This window comes from Pituophis catenifer, unplaced genomic scaffold (genome assembly GCF_029215685.1).
Source record: "Pituophis catenifer annectens isolate HBS135680 unplaced genomic scaffold, rPitCat1.0.hap2 SCAF_4, whole genome shotgun sequence".
In the NCBI taxonomy this organism is placed as follows: domain Eukaryota; kingdom Metazoa; phylum Chordata; class Lepidosauria; order Squamata; family Colubridae; genus Pituophis; species Pituophis catenifer.
The window spans coordinates 1,273,350-1,292,641 of record NW_027256884.1 but is presented as its reverse complement, the minus strand read 5'-3'; the positions used below and the strand labels follow the sequence as shown (position 1 = coordinate 1,292,641).

Sequence of the window (19,292 nt, the reverse complement as noted above, 5' to 3'; positions counted from 1 at the left end):
ATCTAACGAGCCTTCCCATTGGCTCCCCAACGGAACCCCACCACTGAGAAAGAGTGGAGGGGGGGCAGGGAGGAGGAAGGGAAAGGACTCGGAAGCTTTCTCTCAGCCTTGAGAGTGAGGCGTTCTCCTGTCAAAGGAGGGAAGGAGGAGAGGAGAGCGCAGGCGCGGCAGGGCGGGGCAGGAGCGGCCGAGGGTGGGGGCGGGGGCGGAAGAGTCTCGCGACGGCCGCGGGGGCTGCCGGGAGAGGCCGGAAGCGGCGCTGTTGCCGCGGCGGCGGCGGCGGCGGCGGCGGGTCCAAGATGGCGGTGCAGGAGTCGGCGGCGCAGCTCTCCATGACGCTGAAGGTGCAGGAGTACCCCACGCTCAAGGTGGGCCGCCTCGCCTCGCCCCCCCCCACTCCCCTCAGGGGGACCCTCCCTCCCACTTCCCCTCCCCCTCCTCAGCCCCTCCCCTCGGAGCCCCCCCTCCTCCCCCTCCCCCACCGCCAGGCCTTTGTGGGGAAGGGAGGGCGAGGCTGCTGCTTCCTCCCCGCCTAGGAGGAGGGGGGGGAAAAGGGGGTGGGGGTCCCCGGGAGGGGAGGAGGAGGAGGGGGCGCCGCCCTGGAGGGTCTTTTGAGGGGTCTTTCGGCTTCACCCCCCCTCCCCTCCCCTCCCCAGAGGTAACACAAAACGGGCCTCCTGATTCTCCCCCCCCCGCTTCCCCACAGCAACAACAACCCTGTGAGGTGGGCTGAGAGGAAGAGAAAAGACGCTGAAAGGAGGGGCGGGGGCGAAAAACCCCCCTCCCCCACCCAGACTAGTGAGTCCTCGACATACGACCACCAGGGAAAGCCCCTCCCCCCCCAAATTGCTCAGCGAGACGTTTCTTCAGTGGAGGTTTTGCTCCCGTTTTTTTTTTTTACGACCTTTCTGGCCACGGCTGCTAAGCGAGTCGCAGCACGACGTCGCATGGTCGTTAAGTGAATCTGGTTCTCTCCTCTCTTCTTTCCCCTCCTCCCCCCCTTGACTTTGGTCATCGGAAAGTCGCCCAAGGGGATGGATCACGTGACATTGTGACCGTCATAAATAGGAGTCGGTGGCCAAGGGTGCGAACTTGGATCATGGGGGCGGGGGGGGGGGATGCTGCTGCAACGGTCGTTAAGTGTGAAAAACGGTCGTCGCTTTCTTCAGTGCCGTTGTAACTTCGAACGGTCACTAAATGAGCTATAAGTCGAGGGTTAGCTGTACTCCTTTTGTTTGTGGGTTTGTTTAGTTATAAAATTTACTGGCCGCCCATCTTGCCATCGGGTGGTAATAACTCTGGGAGGCTTGCAGTGACAGCTAAGCCAAAGCAAAAAAAAAAGTTAAAAATAAACATTAATGCTCATAATTATGAAATAAAGAATTACAATAACGTACAACAGTTCATTTTGTGGACATTCGAAGTTACAATGGCACTGAACAAAGTGACTTAAGACCATTTTTCACACTTAATGACCGTTGCAGAACCCTGTGATCAAAATTCAGGCCTTTGGAAACTGACTCATACTTATAACGGTCCCAGGGTCACGTGATCGACCTTCTGACGAGCAAAATCAATGGGGGAGCCAGATTCACTTAACAACCGGGTGACTAACATATCAGTTCCAGTGATTCGCTTAACAACTGTGGCCAGAAAAATTGTAAAACGGGGCAAAACTCACTTAACAAATGTCTCACTTAGCAACAAAAATTTGGGGGCTCAATTGCCGTGGTAAGGTGAGGACTACCTGTAGTTGACTTTGTCACAGTGCTCTTAGACTCAGCCATGGGATACTTTGGAGCCACTGATGGCCGCCTGGGCTGGTCCCTGCAGTTTCCTTGGCTTGCCATTGCCTCCTTCCCAGGGCTGAGAGAGAGTGACTGGCCCAAGGTCACCTACCTGGCTTCATGCAGAAGGCGGGACTACAGCTCTCAGTCTTCTGGCCTCTAGCTTGGTGCCTTAACATAGATCATACAATCATCGGGCTGGAAGGGGCTTCAGAGGTCTTCTAGTCTAACCCTCTGCTCAAGCAGGAGACCTTCTACCATTGTGGACAAATGGCTGCCCAGTCCCTTCTTAAAAACCTCCAATGATGGAGCACCCACAACTTCTGGAAGCAACTTCTGTTCCACTGGTTAACATAATGACAGAATAATATTTGAAGAGGGACTTCAGAGATCTTCTAGTCTAACCCTCTGCTCAAGCAGGAGATCCTGACCTATACCATTTCAGACAAATGATGGTCCAGTCTCTTCTTAAAAACCTCCAATGATGGAGCACCCACAACTCCAGGAGACAAACTGTTCCATTGTTCTGTCAGAAAAATTCCCTTTACTTCTAGGTTACATCCCCTTTTAACAAGCTTCCACCCATTGCTCCGTGTCCTTTGGAGAATAAGTCCATCCCCTCTTCTCTGTGACAGACCCTCAAGTCCTTGGAAGACGGCTATCCTGTCCCCTCTAGCCTTTCCCTTCAATAGGCCAGGCGTTCCTAATTCCCTCAGCCAGTCATAAGGTGGTTTAGCCCCCCCAGGTCTCTTCTCCGCACGCTTTCCAGGGTCTCGACATCTTCTTTCTATCATGGTGACCAAAACTGGGCTCCGTGTTTTAAGTGTGGCCTCACCAGCACTGAGAGAAGCACCAACCTGGCTCTCTGTGTAACCCTGCCATATTTTAAGATCCAAGTGAAGTGCTCTGAGACTTTGGGATGAAATTATAGACCAAGATTGAGGGGGGGGATGCCTGGTCTGAAAAGCTCTTTTGGGCATTTCCTTCCTGTTTTTATGGAAAGGAAACCTGTGATCAGCATGTCTGCCCTCTAAATCCCAGGGGCCCCAATTCACCTGGGAATCACTCCTCAGCTGAGTTGAGTGCCTTGAGGCTCTGAAATTACTGCTCTGGAAACCATTAGTGCCTCTGCTGAGGGTCAGAGCTGTAGTTTCTTGGTGCAGGTTTCTGAAGCTGATAATTCACATGATAATAATGGAATTTCTGCAGCCCAATAGCCTTCACCTTCCAAGGCTGATTTTAATAATATGTTTGGTGGCTTCAGATCCACAAAACAGCCTGCAGAATTAACAGGTGGTGATGGTCCTATCGTTCAAGGGACATTTTACAGTTGGAGGCCCTCCCCAAAAGCCATGCATAAGATTGAAATGTCCTTAGAAGCCAGAGAAGCCTTCTAAAACTGTCTGGAGTTGTATGGCAGCCACCTACAGTACTAATGTTCAAGATGCAAACTTTAGGGTTCCAAGGAGTTGAGCTTCACTTGATTAAAAATGGAATTGTTAGGAATAACAATAAGGATAAGGATAATTTTATTTCTATACCGCCCCTCTCCCGAAGGACTCAGGGTGGTGTACAGCCAGGTAAAAACACAATGCAAATATCACAATTTAAATTTAAAAATTATTAAAAGTATTACATTTAAGGCCAATTAACTAAAAAACCCAAAAATTTAAGAACTCCGAATTTAAAACTCAATTATGAAGCTAGCCCTGCCTGTCGGAAGAGCAGGGTCTTAAGAGCACAGCGGAAAACTCTGCTCTTAAGAAAACAGCCCAAAGGCAGGGAGACGAGAAAGGAATGAATGATTTTTTTAAGAAATCAACATATTATTCTAAACCATGTTGCATTTGGGCTCCTTGTCAGCCTACAACCATTCAGGTGTATCTAAACTACCAGCCTTCTGATTGAGTAAATAGCCCACCCTTAGAAGGGGGTGGGATATGGAAGGAAGTGGAGTTTGGGCAGCAACAGTGTTTGATGGGGGGTGCTTAATTCCTGCTGATTTGCCTCTTGAAATAATATGAACCACATTGAACTAATCAAATTCTGCAGAGGCAGGACTAGTTTCTGCCTCTCCAAGCAAAGACAGCTCAAACCACCATACCAATCCATAATACGGCTGGGAAGGATTAATGTCATCAAGTAAAATAGGCCAAAGAAATTGCGACTTTTTTTGAATTCATATAAAAATTGAAAAAAGCTGACCCCCCCCCCCCACCTTAAGCCTAGGCTTCCCCTTTCGTTTTTAACAATCCTGTCTAGCCCGTTTACTCCACACAGTAGGAATAAAAATGTGAAATGGATTTTTAAAGATCTTGGTCATTATTATTCATAATAATCCAGCAGTGACTGATTTTTAAAATGTTGAATGCAGATAAGTGTCTTTAATATTTTTCTTAAGATGATTTGTGGGAGTGAATAATATTTACAATCAGAAATTACCTGTTTCTAATTATTGTGGTCTTTGGGATGAGAATATGAAGTTCAGGAAATAACAAACGACTGAAACTTCTTTGTTTGTTTTTTCTTAATTCCTGTTTATACAGAATGAACTTTTTCTAGGCTACCTTTATTTAGGCATACAATCAGCCATACTGTAAACATCCCACTCTCCTCAGAAACCCAGGAATCCAGAAATGTGGTTGTCATACATTTTGTTGGCTATCTAGAGGCTACATTTACCTTTTAGTTTTGATTTTGTGATACGTTACTCTAGGAATTCCGCACATAAGAATTGTCCAGAAATTAGATAATATAAAAAAAGAAAACATGGGGCTTGTTTCTGAATTACTATTGGTAGCTGTTACACTTTGAGTCTTCATTTTCTAAAGAAACAAAACACTCAAAATGGCTCCCAGCATTAATATATTACAGTTAACAAAATTCAAGTATCAGGAAGAAATAAGCAGGTTAAAATAGATTTGCTTTTTTAAAAATCACACAAGTTACATAACAGTCTTATCCCTATTTCAATTTTAATGCAGCTGACGGAGAAATACAATTCTTGCGATTTGTGTGATGGAATCCCAAATATTTGAAACATCTCTAAACACTGAATGGTTTCTTTGAAGTGCATAGAGAAGGACATGGATTAAAGTTCCTTCAGCGTGAGGTCTCTGGATGACATATATTCTTAAGGGATAATACAAAGTGTGTTAAAATCAAGTGTTATGCTGCATTACGCCATTATAAAGAAGGATAATGGAAAGCAATATCTCTGGAAACTCTCAATTTATATTTAGCAGGTGTGTGGTAATACACACACACACAGAGAAAAATACATATAGAGAAACAGACACATGCCTACATACATACACCAGGAGCAAGGTTAAAGAGTTAATTTGGCTATAAGCAAGCTTATGGATACCATGGGGCTTTTTTTTTTTTAATTTGATTTATATGCCGCCCTTCTCCGGAGACTCAGGGCGGCTTACAGTGCGTTAAGCCATAGCCTTCATACTTTGGTATATTTTTATACAAAGTCAGCTTATTGCCCCCACAATCTGGGTCCTCAATTTACCTACCTTAGAAAGGATGGAAGGCTGAGTCAACCTTGAGCCTGGGGAGATTCGAACTTGCAGTAATTGCAGGCAACTGAATGTTAATAACAGGCTATTAGTCTGCTGCGCCACCAGGCTCTTTCATACATACAGTGTTTCCCTGAAAATAAGACCCTGTCTTATATTTTTTTGAACCCCGAAATAAGTGCTTGGCCTTATTTTCGGGGAGGTCTTATTAATTTGGGGCACGTGAAGCAAGATGGGGCTCCTCTTGCTGTCTTACCTGATTTCCAACTTTGCGTTTAAATATTTTTGGGGAGGGCTTCTTTTTGGGGGGAGGCTTATTTTAGCGCATGCGCTCAAAAGCCTGATTGGGCTGATTATCGGGATGTCTTATTTTTGGGAAACAGGGTACATACATACATACATACGTTAGGTTTTTAAATAGTTGCCTTCCTTTATTCACCTCCAGCAGTAAGTAATATCATATCTGTGATTTTATGTAAGTAAGTGTGTATGTAAACACACTGGTTAACAGCAATATCTGGTTCCCTATGCCCAATTGGCAAACATTTTGCAGGAGAAGTTGTGTCTTCTGATCTAACTGGATCTTTAATCAAGCTTAATATAAAATAATGAGATACAATTCAGTGCAGTTGTGCTTCCCTTCCATCAAACATTCAGGAATGTGTCTGAAGCATGCCTCTCTCTTGATGTAATATCATCCCATTATGATGCCAAGGCATGCCAGGTTAGATACACTTCAAAATTCTGATGCATGATTATTATTATTTTTTTAACCTGGGAGAAAGGATCTGGCAGCAGGTGTTGCCAGTTGGTTGTATTTTGGTATGTGAAGGAGGGTTTTTTTCCGTGTTTCATTTACCCAGGGCATTCATTAAATGGATAGTAAGAGTATTCCATTTTCAGTTGTGGGAAAACATGACTCGCTTTTTCCTTATATCTTCAAATATACTGTTTATATAAAGACATACATTGAGTACCTGGGGGGGTTGGGGGGGGTGGCTGTTGCTACCGATTCCCCTACCTTCCCAGTGACATAAACCTGGATTGCTATTTTGATGAGTGTTTTAAGCCAGGGAGGCTATAGATAAGCAGTGGGTTAGTTTCCTCATTTTCTATTATCTGCCCATTTCAGATAATAACTGGAATAACTAGAACGCAGGTGCCAGTGCCAAGTCTCTCTCTAATCCTTACTCTTTCCAACGTAAACAGATGTGTAGTATCTGGGTGAGTGCGGACATAATTACAAGTAACTTGATAACTCTTAAGCTGTTTCTGCTGGAAAGTGGTATGTATATTAATGCTTTAAAGAAGTCAATGGAATCTCAATTGTCCGTTAAAGATAACAAACCAAACTCAAAGAAGTGTTTTCTATAAACAACAAAAGGTGGTTTGTTTTTGAAGGTACCTTACGAAACATTGAACAAACGGTTCCGGGCTGCTCAGAAAAACATTGATCGAGAAACCAGCCACGTGACTATGGTTGTGGCAGAGCTAGAGAAGACCCTGAGCAGCTGTCCAGCTGTGGATTCGGTGGTCAGTCTCCTGGACGGAGTGGTGGAAAAACTCAGCGTCCTGAAGCGAAAGGTAACGTTCCCCTGCCTCGTTTCGTTGCTTGGACTTTTCGATTTTTCCAGTTCTATTTTCATCTGGGAGTTTATTATGTTTTCACTTTCCAAGACGAGAAGAATCGTTGTTTTGGACACAATATGTCTTTGTTGCATATCATCCTGGGGACTGCTGAGTGAAGGAATCCAGCCCTTCAGCTAACAGGAATCCGAGTTCACTCTTTAGTAAGAAGCAGCAAGCCATTTGCAATGTGCTTGCAATGTGCTTGAGATCAGAGGTTTTGTGTCTGCGAAGGTCCCTGATTTAACAGGTTTTTTTTTTTTTGTTTTGTTTTTGAAAAAACAAACCTTAAAAAACGTTTTAACAATAAGCAAAATCTTGCAAGATCTGCAGTAACACTCTTTGCAATTCAGGGTATTTATATAAACTTCCAAATTATTTTATTTTTTAACAAATCACTGTTTATTGCCACTGCCTATAATGGCAAAAGAATTCCTGCTGGAGGGAACTTCCACACTAGGGGAAGGCTTGGAGATTCCTCTGGGATTAATCCAGACTGGCATTAATCATGCATCTTGAGTCTGAAAAACAGGACATTTGCAGAGCTTCTTTGCTGCTTTAAGCAAACGATTGAGGAAGTGTGATGTCTACTGGGGGCCCCCCTTATACTCAAAGGTGTGTTTTCCTAGGATTGTGTTGCTACTGTGTGAGCCTAGGAAAAGCTGCAGCTTCTTTTAAGGCTTTAGCCACGGTGAACTGAGCCATGCCTTTTTTTCTTTTGCCTTTGGCTCTGAAGAATAGCACATCCCTAGGAAAGGCCACGTAGAAGAAGAATGGAAGTTAACCATTTTGGATTTCCTAGAGAAATCATAGAATCCTGGGGCTGGAAGGGACCTTGGAGATCATCTAGTCCAACCCCCTGCCCAAGGCAGGAGACCTTAAAATGGGGAAGGGTGTAATTGGTTTTCTCCTGCACAGAGGCCCAGGGAGTGTTCTGTGACTGAAGGAATAAGAGAGCAAATGAGCTAAGTTGAAAGGTATTGATTACTCGAGTAATCTGCATTAGGCTAGAATTCTTAGCTTCCCTGCGAAATGTTTGCACCTCAGGTGCAGAGCAATTGATTTTTCAAATGCCTTCACTGCTGCAAGCATATGTACAAAGAAATGTTCACAAAATGAAGGCAGAAACGGCTGGGATGTTGTTCAATTTAGCAGGGTGTCTCAACCATGGCAACTTTTAAGATGAGTGGACCACAACTCGCAGAATTCCCCAGGCAGCAATGCTGGCTGTGGAATTCTGGGAGTCGAAGTCCACTCCTCTTAGTTGCCGAGGTTGCCTATGGTTTCTGTAACTGTAGCATTTCTCAAATCTATGCTAGATTTTATATGGGTCATTCGGCGTGCAAATGGACATTGCTTTGCAAGCTTTCCTGACTGTTTTGAGTCTGGAGTATAGAAATTTCTACGTTCAGATCGGATTGAATGACTCCTGTTTCCTCGTGCAGGCAGTAGAATCGATCCAGGCCGAAGACGAGAGTGCGAAACTATGCAAACGCAGAATCGAGCATCTTAAAGAACACAGCAGCGACCAGCCAGCGGCCGCCAACATGTGGAAGAAAAAACGGATGGACCGAATGATGGTGGAACACCTCCTGCGGTGCGGCTATTACAACACCGCAGTGAAATTAGCCAGGCAGAGCGGCATTGAGGTTGGTACTCGGTTCAAAGGCAGGCTGGTATGGTCACTTGGCTCTCTTACAGAGGTTGGGGGATCATGCGTGGCCCCTTTCCAACTTGTGGACTTCAACTCCCAGAATTCCTGAGTTGCTGGCTCAGGAATTCTGGGAGTTGAAGTCCGCCAGTCCTACAAGAGCTATTAGATCTTTTAATATCTAGATATTAGATGCTGCCTGAAAGCAGCAAGAATCCCTTTCAGGTTTTTTTTTTTCCTTTAAATGGTTTCTAAGCTCAAGGAAGTTTTTATACTGAACAGCAAGTGCGGAATTCCCATCTCTACCCCGAGATAGGGTGGCAGGAAGTGATAGCTGGCCTATCTTGAAGTCCTTTTTAATTTCTTTTTTTGTACGCTGTGGTACAAAAAAGATAACTTTTTAACAAGTTGTTTCATGTTCCTTCTGTACAATTTGTCTTCCTGCGTACGAAGCATATTTTGATGTTTGGCTGGAATCAGTTTATTTGTATTATTTTTAGAATGAGATACTCTGTTCCATACAGTGGATTTTACTTGTTGATTCAGCTTGCTTAATTGGTTCGTCCTAATGTTTTCTGTAGCTCAAAATAATCATCTACTGGTACAAAATGGGTTTATTGGAAGACCCCTTCCACACGGACTCTATGTGGAATAAGGGATTTTTTTTCCCCTTTAAAACACCATAGTTTTTCTTTGAAAGTTGATCTGTTTTGGGTTCAGGGTTTTTTTTTTTTTTCAATGTTCTGTACAGATGTAATAGCAAATAACATTTGCAGTAGAACATTTGCCCCGGGCAAATTAATTCTGGGCAGTCAGAAAACAGCTCTTCATTTCCTGTTATGTTTAAACTATTCAGTCAAATGGAATTCTAATGTGCAATTTATAATCTTGGCTTAGTCACTAGAGCTAAAAGAATGCAGGCAGAGGCAATATTTTAGTCCCTGCAGCCGGATGCCATCTCTTAAGTGGGTTATATATGCATTTGCTGGTTGGAATTGTATAAAAATCACTTGACTTGGATCCCCTGCTCTAAAATGACTGCAGCCTGAACGGATCTAAGATTTCTTCCTAATGGATGGCCTTCCTCAGAAAACACAGAGCCCTTTGTTTCCCCTTTATTTAACATGGGAATAATAAACGGCTCTATCTTTTTAATTTTTATCTGTCAAGCCTTTTGAGGAACGCAGCTTGAGGAAACAGGAACCCCTTGGATTTTTGGAAAGATTTTTATCAGCAATAGAGTATTATAATAGTAATCTCAAAAGCCTGTTTAAACAATTCTCCAATTCAACTTATAAGTATATAATTAAGGCAGAGTTACTCTTGAGTCTTTTTCTCATGTTGTCCTTCTCCAGTCCTGGGAATTTTTTCTGTAATGGCCCCGTTTCCTCCCATAAGAATCTCCCTCCGTTTATCACATTTCCACAATCTCTTAGACCCTCCCCCCATATTTTGTCCCCCCCCTCAAATATCTGTGTCCTCCTCTGCCATGAAATGCACAGAGAGCAATGACCCTGCCTCTTCCGTCCTTCCAAGAAGGGCTGGACATTCAAGACTGACAGGCGAGTAAAGAGATGGTGCGAGGGAGAGCACTGAAAACAGTGCTGTTGTTATTGTAGAAAGGAAAGGGACTAACTCTTTGCTCCCTGGGAATATCAGGATTATATGTTTGGAGCCAGTCTTATACCCAAGGCAGTTGGGATGTGCCAGGAGGCAATCAGCTATAAATTGTAGGAGTTCCTCTTCATGGCCATTTATTCTTAGTTCTGTGGGAGCCATCTGGTTCAAGTTGAGAGGTCTTCTCAACCATCTCCATTTGCAGAGTGTTTTCCAGGGTTGTGAAGTTAGCAAGCCGTCCCAGAGCCTCAAAAAGCTGCCTGAGCCCACTGATCTGTGAAGATTAACAGCTATTATGACACTTAATAATCTAGTGTTCAATATTGGAGCTTTCCTTAATGGCCAGCGCTCTTGGGAAATGGGAGCTGTGAAATTTCCTGAAGTCAAAGCTTTGGGGACGTTTGGGTATTTACTCACAAGGTGACCTAAATCTCCAAAAAGTCTTGAGATTTCCAGTCAAGTCATGATGGCGTCTCTCCTATGTAACCTTTGAAGCACATCGTATCCTTCCCTCTCTCACACGCCCTCCGTTTGCCATACTCTGATTTCAACCCTGAGCTACGAGTATTCTCCTTTATCGGTTCTTTGGTTTCCGTTCTGAAGAAAGTCTTTGGTCCTCTCGTGATGTTTCCGTCAACAGAAGCGACAGAGATTTTCAGGTGAATAATTGTGCTTTCCTGCTTTTCTAGGACTTGGTAAATATTGAGATGTTCCTAACTGCCAAAGAAGTAGAAGAATCCTTGGAAAGGCAAGAAACCATGACTTGTTTAGCCTGGTGTCATGATAACAAGTCTAGGCTCAGGAAAATGAAGGTACGTGCGCTCGTCAAGATGGCCAGAGAACGATGGTTTTGTTGGCCATGGATGTGCTTGAATGTGGCAAAATGTGGGGAGATGACAGGAAATTTAATTTAATTAGTTCAATTTATATGCCGCCTTTCTCCAAAGACTCAGGGTACCAATCAAGGTGTTTGTTTCAGAAGCTTTATATAAAACAGGAGATATAACACTCAAGCAAAAGTATTGTGAATGAACTTTTGTTATTATGGATCTATTAACTTGTGATTTATGTGTACTAAATTAAGGGGGAGATAAATATTTTTAAAACCAGAATATGTCTGTTCAACGTAAGACCTTTAGTCAAATAGGGTAGATAGTAGGATAATTACTTTGTCAATAAATGTGTTTTCTGTTGAAGGAAATAACATTCTTCAGCTGGAAGTTAATAACCTCATACAGGTAGTCCTCGACTTACAACAGTTCATTTAGTGACCGTCCAGTGTTACAAGGGCACTGGAGAAAAAGTGACTTATGAGCATTTTTCAAATCATGCAGCATGCTCAAAATTCGGATGCTTGGCAACTGACTCACATTTATGACGGTTGCAGTGTCACGTGGTTCCCTTTTGCGACCTTCTGACAAGCAGCGGGGAAGCCAGATTCACTTAACAACTGTCTCGCTAAAGGACAGAAATTTTGGGCTCCGTTGTGGTCGTAAGTCAGGGGGGAGTCAAGACTGTATAGCTTCTCCTGCTTGAGCAGACTAGAAGACCTCCAAGGTCCCTTCCAGCTCTCCCTTGATTTCTGACCACCCATACGGAGCGCCAAACCTTACTATCCATTTGCTCTGTGGAGATCCGTCCATCAGCAGCCCCCTTCAATTGGTTTTGTGGGCAAGAAGGCTGAAGCCGAGAGTGGCTTGCCTTTGGCTCCTTAGGAAATGTGGGGCAGAGGTGAGATTCTCTCTCTCTCTCTCTCTCTCTCTCTCTCTCCACCTCCAAAGCCCACGAGTTCTAAGTCATGTGAGTGGCAAAACCTGCTTTACAAGGACATAATGCAACTGCGTGTAGGAACCGTAATAACTAATTCCCTACGTGCCACGTAAATTTGAATCAGTTGCTAAATGCCCAGATTTTGATCACATGGTCGCATGGGCATTGTGACCGCCAGAACTTTGAGGACTGGCCATAAGTACCACACGTTCAGCGCCACCGTCACAACTGTGGTTAATGAAAGAGTGGTCAGTAAGTGAGGACCACAGCCTACATCTGGGAAGAGAGAATTTTGGTATCTTATTTAGTGTTGTAAAGTGATCAGTGTTAAGGAACTTGGTAATTTGAAGTTACTGTTTCAAATAGGCGACCCACCTATAATCCTTAACCATTCAGTCTCACTGTTTGAGTTTTGCTAAGTCGTCAAATGTTCTTGGCTTTCTTGAAAAATGAATCGGGATTTTTTTTTAAAAAAATAATGTGATAAACAGCATTAGAAATATCTTAAAAGTAATTTTTGAAGAGGCTTCTGAAACAATTATTCATTGAATAATTATAACGTTTTATATACTCCGCCTTGAGTCTTCGGAGAAAGGCGGCATACAAGTTGAATAAATAAATAAATATTATAACATAATATATAACATTTCAGATGGAAACTGAACAAAACTAATGTGAACAAATATGCAAAAATAGAACCTCCTTGTAATAATGTTTTAAAACAAAACTTCTCAATGTGGACATGTAAATATTTCTTTTAAAAAAAATAAAGCATTTGGTTATGAAGTAGCATATCAAATTGCATAAGTAAATTTAATTGGCATTAACTTTTATATTGGTTCTAAATATATTCAGATGTTCTACTGCTTTTGAGGTAAGTTACCCAAATAAACATAGATAAATTACAGATCGAGTGTCTAAATCTTGCTATGGCATGTCTTAAGATTTGTTTCCTTTTTAATTTAGAGTTGTCTGGAATTCAGTCTAAGGATTCAGGAGTTCATAGAACTTATTCGACAGAACAAGAGACTGGATGCTGTCAGGTAGGAGGCAACCTATGTGTACATAGGAAAGCGAGAAGATGCTGCATTATGACACTTCTGCTCTTTCATCATTGTTACCAAAAGTAGTGAGGTTTTCTTCAGGAGGAATTTCCTATATACATTTGTATCAAAGTTCTATAAAAAGATAAAAAGTAACAAAAATTAATACAAAGTAAGGAAAGGAAGAAAGAAAGAGGAAAAAAAAGATAAATGCAAAAAGAAAAGATAAAAAGAAATAAAAGAGCCTTCCAAGTTCCTTTGCCGCAAATATAAATATGGTACAATTACAAAATTACCTTTTACTCTGCGGTTACAAAAAAAAAAAACACCTCCTTTTCCTATTACCTAATGATTGTGGTTTCTCGTCATCAAAACCACAAATCAAAAGTTCGGGTTTTTTTCTGTTTTATGCAAAACGATTATAAAGGATTTCTAGTCAGCAATAAAGGGAAGGAAGGAAGGAGGAAAGAAGGGAGGAAGGAAGGCGACATGAAAGAAAGGGAGGGAGGGAGGGAAGGAAGGAAAGAAAAAGAGGAAGGGGCATCAATGATCCTCTTCAAAGACCTGGAAGAAGAGTGGGGTCTTTGAGACCCTTTGAAACCCCCATCAGAGTGGGAGCCATTTGAATTTTAGGGAGACCCTCACTCCAGATGGCAGGCGCTGCAACAGGGAAGGCAGGCTGCTGGGACCCGAGTAGATGCCATTGTTTATTTGATGGAACCTGGAGCTCCCCATCCCGGCCAGATCGAATCGATGGGTCAGATACAATTGGAGACAGACAGTCCTGGGCCATGCCGGAAATCGTTTGGGAAGCAGCTGAAAATAGAACAGCCAATGTAACAATGGTATTGTATAAATCTACGGTGTGATACCTCCGTTCCTGTCGCTCTCTCAAAATGGATATTGCACACTGGGGGGGGGGAGGGCTAAATTGCAGAGAAGACCCATAAAAATTGAGGAGACACTATGAACTCTGGAGTTTCTTAGCTTAGAGAGGAAGCAGTAAAGGAAGACATACCCCAGTGACAACAGCAGTAGAAACTGACGGAGAGTCACGATCAATAAAAGGAAGTATTTCTTCACTGGGAACTGTGCCATTGGATGTGGTTGCAGCTATCAATTTAGATGGCTTTTAAGAGGGTTGCAAATATTAATGGGGGATTTGATTCTATTACTCTTTAGGCCTGTAAACTTGTGAGCTTCCTGAACGCCATTCTCTGCTACATTAGATGGAGTTTTGGCCTGATCCAAGTGGACTCTGAGGTTACAGGCATTAGCTATCAAACTTAATGTTGACCCATAAGGGATTAGGGAAGATGGGGGAATGTGCAAGTCTGTAGCTGAGCAATTTATTTATTTGTTATTATGTGTAACATAACTTACAGGATGTTATAGATTGCTCCAGTCAGCTAACTCTGAGCAGCCTACAGTGCCCCAGTACAAAATTAGGATTAAAGCTAAGGCTATAAGGGATTTCCAATCAGCAATAAATGGAGGGAGGGAGGGAAGAAGGGAAGGAAGGTCAAATTTACAAAAGAAACAAAAAATGTACATTATAACAACATTAAACAGGAGAGGTGTACCCTGAAGAATAAGATCAATTTTATTCCGGAGAATAAAATGAATTCATTATCAGAAGGGATATTTACTTGCAGAATTCCTAGGACCAGTGTGGCTTCCATTTTAAAAGGAACAAAACAGAGCAGGCCTCTCTGCGAGTGAAGGATGCTTACGAAGGAAACCCTGTTCTCTCTCTCCTTGCATTCCAGGCACGCACGGAAACATTTCAGCCAGGCCGAGGGGAGCCAGCTGGACGAAGTGCGGCAGGTGATGGGGATGTTAGCCTTTCCTTCGGATACTCATATCTCCCCTTACAAGGTACGCTGCTTTCCCTTCAATCTTGGGGGTGGGGGTAGAAAGTGGCAGGTTAATAGGGCTTAAGGTGATCAGCCGACGAGTGCTGAAGGATGCATGCTGGCCTCCCTCATTAAAACAGAGAGCAGCGTTCAATCTGCTGGTGGGTTTAGCAGATTCTTTGTGTGAGAATCGGTTTTCCACAAAGGCCACTGAGAAGTTTGAGTATCGTCTTATGGCTATAACTTTGGTGCTTGTATCTTAATGATTTATATTATTTTATTAGTGTCCTAGTATGATTTATGTTGATTGCTTATTTAGCATCCTATGACTACCCCTAAGTGTTGTATCTTGTGATTTGCAATGAGTGTATTTTTGCGATTATGATCATGATTTATTATGTATTGCTTGTATGTACACTTGAGAGCTTCTGCACTGGAGACAAATCCCTTGTCTGTCAATCACTCTTGGCCAATAAAGAATTCCATTCCATTCCATTCTCTATATTCTATATCCTATTGACCATAAAGTGGAGAGTTGTAAGCCTGCTCAGATCTGCATTATACCTGCAATCATCTTGGGGGGTCCATACCTGTTTAGATACAGGCAGTCCTTGACCTATGACCACCATTGAGCCCAGAATTTCTGTTGCTAAGTGAAACATTGGTTAAGTGAATTTTGCCCTGTTTTGTTACCTTTCTTGATGCAGTTGTTAAGTGAATTACTGCACATGGTAAGCTAGGAACACGGATGTTAAGTGAATCTGGATTCGCTGTCGACTTTGTCAGAAGGTCCCAAAAAGGGATCACATGACTTACTTAACAAATACAATGATTCACTTAACAACTGTGGCAAGATAGATCGTAAAACGGGGCAAGCTCACTTAACAGCTGTCTCCTTTAGCAACGTAAATTTTGGGCCCAGTCGTGGCCATAACTCTAGGACTACCTGTACATAATTTATATTTTAATAGTCTGAAACTGCTGACCGTCCCTTCTCCTTTTCGTGTGTTCTCCCCAGGATCTCCTGGACCCTGCTCGGTGGAGGATGCTAATCCAGCAGTTTAGATACGATAACTACAGGTTGCATCAGCTGGGGAATAACTCTGTCTTTACCATAACACTCCAGGCTGGGCTTTCCGCCATAAAAACACCGTATCCTTCCACGCGTATTCTTCGGTCTTCAAAAAAAAGTATGCCATTTCTCCCCCCCCTCCCCCAAACAGACTGCCTCTTTCCTAAACTACCATTTGGCAAATACGTACTGATAATAGCTGCCTTTAATTCAGACAGTCATCCCAAGCGAATGCCTTTCGTGCTTTTTGCATTCCACCAAAAACAAACCAAAAAAACCCCCTAGACTAGAATGTGAAAAATGCAGCCTTTCGCCTTTGCGATGTATGGGAAGATTAGGTTTCCTTATAATGCACACAGTCAAAATTCCAAACGTCTTTTTTTTTTTTTTTTTTTTTTTTTGCGATCTGATTAATACAGGCTGAGTTATCGAATATCGAGGGGCCTTGGAGATACCTCAACATTGATATATATATATATATATATATATATATATATATATATATATATATATATATATATATATATATATATATATATGTATATGTAGGTCTTTGGTTATTCGGGTCTTCTCCCACGTAAAATTGGAAGTGGGAGAAGACCCGAATAACCAAAGACCTACATACAAACACCCGTGAAAACCTGAGAAAATATATCTGCCTCATTTCACATTAGCCCTGGAGTTATCTGTGACAACCTTATCACTTTAAATATTTGTCCTGTTTTTATTATTATTATTATTCCTTAACTTGTTTTTAAACAGACAGTGTTATAAAGAGGATGGCACTTCCAAAAACCCCGACTGCCCGGTGTGTAGCAAATCCCTAAATAAACTGGCTCAGCCCCTGCCAATGGCCCATTGTGCCAACTCTCGGCTAGTCTGCAAGATTTCGGGAGATGTGATGAATGAGAATAACCCCCCTATGATGCTTCCCAACGGATACGTCTACGGATACAATGTAAGTTGTGACTTGGGACCCTCTGAATTCAGGCTTTGGCCTGGACTAGCTAGTAAACCCACCACATTTTAATAGAACCGTCTGTTAAATGCTGAAGAAATATAAGAAGCTGTGTCCTTACAGGTAGTCCTCGACTTACAACAGTTCATTTAGTGACCAAAGTTTTTTTTTTTAAAAAAAGTGTCTTAGGACCATTTTTCACACTTAAAATGGCCGTTGCAACATCCCTGTGGACACGTGATCAAAATCCAGATGTTTGGCAACTGTCTCATTTATGACAGTTACAGCGTCCCGGGGTTACGCAATCCCCTTTTGCAACCTTCTGACAATAGGGAAGCCAGATTCACTTAATGACCATGTGATTCATTTAACAACTGCAATGATTCACTTAACAACCATGGCACGGAAGGTCGTAAAATGAGGCAAAACTCATTTAACTGTCTCGGTTAGCAGGAGAAATTTTGGCATCCGTCGCGGTCGTAAGCCGGGGACTAACTCTCTTTCTCTTTCTGACCTTTCTCCTGTGTTTCGTTCCAGTCCTTGCTTTCTGTTCGTCAGGATGACAGAGTCGTTTGCCCGAGAACCAAAGAGGTCTTCAGTTTCTCCCAAGCCGAGAAAGTCTACATCATGTAAACCCCTCTCACGCGCAAATGAAGTGCCACTGGATTTTGACACAATTAATTCTATCCGTGCCCTGTAAAAAGATGGTGGGAGTATGTGCGGCAAAGAAAAGCTGTGACTCGGGAGGGACGGGGTGGGGTGGGAAATCGAGGCTTCGTTGGTGGCATTTTTTTCCCGTGCGACCAAAGATCCGTGAGCAAAAGCATAGCACACTCTGAGAAAAGCGAGGAAGTGCGACTAAAGTTAAAAAAAAAAAAAAAGGTTGCACTCAGAGGGAACAAATTTTGAATGTTTGGATTTTTGTAACCACGATTGGGTTGTTTTTTTTTTCCTCAAATACTCATCCAGCGGAAGCAGCTTACTCAAAACAGATCTAAATAACTTTAGATCTCAAAGGGGGGGACAGTTCTCACTCGAGTTTTGCGTATCCCCTATTTCTACTTGTGTGTGAAATATTGTATGACTCGAAGGGACTCAATATGCAAACCTATAATAAACGCATCGGAGGGCTGGTTTCAGCTTCCCGATGCGTGTCAGTCCTGCGTCCTCCGGGACACGCGTGCTGCACACGCCTTTCCCCTTCCGATGTGTGGTGGTGTCACCGTGACCCACACCAACTGGAAGCACGCACCCAGCTGTGCAAAAACACACTGTTAGCAAACACTTTCGTTTGGTACCGTCTTTCACATAGCCTTTAAAAGACAGGCAGTCCTTGGAATGGATGCTGGGTAGATGCTAACACAAGATAGAAAAGGTTTGTTGTCGTCTCTAAAACCTCTACAGTTCAGTTTTTCTCAAGCTTGGGAACTGGAAGACAGGTGGACTTCTGGGAGTTGAAGTCCACCTGTCTTCCAGTTCCCACGGTTCAGAAATTCTGTCCTAGATAATTTTAAGAATCTTTTAAAAACTGCATAAACACAGAACTGGTAACATTGGAGCCACCATGTGCCACTCGTCCGTCTGTCCTCCTTCCAGTTGACCAATAGTGTTAAGGGCCTTTCGTTTATTAGTTACTATGTGCATAGGATTCAAATATCAAAAACCATTTAGTGCTACTGCCTTATTTTCTTGCTTTTGAGAATGTATTCACATGAAGAAAAAAAAAATCAGCTGGTAACCTTAAGTGTTGGGGAAGTTTTGAAGAAGATGCCTTGCAGGAGAATTATGTAATTTTAGGGTATTGGCGGCCGAAGAGAAAAGGTTAGTTCAATTTTTAACCGCTACCGATCACATCCTTCTCATCCTCCAGACACACCCCCATTGTAGTAGAGACAAAAACCATACTATAGACTTTGTATTTAGCCTTTATTTTTGCATGTTGATGTTGATTAGCTAATAAAGACATTGCTCATAAGCCTGGTTTCTGCTCATTGGTTAAAACAGAAGAGTCTTAATGTGCTTTAAAAACCAAATGGTTAGTAAATATATTTTTTTTTCCTGCAAAAAAAAAAAATTACTGGAGTTCAATCAAAAACTGGTTTTGACAAGTAGAGTCCCTTTAAAATTTTCCTTAATTGCTTTCTGAAAGAAAATAGTAATTATGAAGATTTTGTGATTGCATAAGTAGAGAAATAACACATTTAATACTTAAGATACTTTGACTTAGAGGTGAACAACTGGGCAAGATGCAAGGCCTTGCAATAATTTAATATAAAATGGACGAATAAAAGGATGGGTTATTCACAGACTTAATTATATTTAAGCCTCAATGGGACTTTAGACTTGATACTTTTCAAATTAACTTTTCCTGAGTTCAGTGTACTA

The 19,292-nt window shown here is 42.4% G+C and overlaps 1 protein-coding gene across 1 annotated transcript; it reads left to right on the top strand.

The window, feature by feature from the left end:
* Positions 1–248: 248 nt before the first annotated feature.
* On the top strand, positions 249–18,882 carry MAEA (macrophage erythroblast attacher, E3 ubiquitin ligase). Its single transcript, XM_070943058.1, has 9 exons — positions 249–368; positions 6,716–6,898; positions 8,386–8,589; positions 10,898–11,020; positions 12,945–13,021; positions 14,791–14,899; positions 15,896–16,029; positions 16,712–16,907; positions 17,445–18,882. The coding sequence occupies exons 1-9, from the start codon at positions 300–302 to the stop codon at positions 17,538–17,540; spliced, it is 1,191 nt and encodes a 396-aa protein (XP_070799159.1). The 5' UTR covers positions 249–299; the 3' UTR covers positions 17,541–18,882.
* The last annotated feature ends 410 nt before the right edge of the window (positions 18,883–19,292 follow it).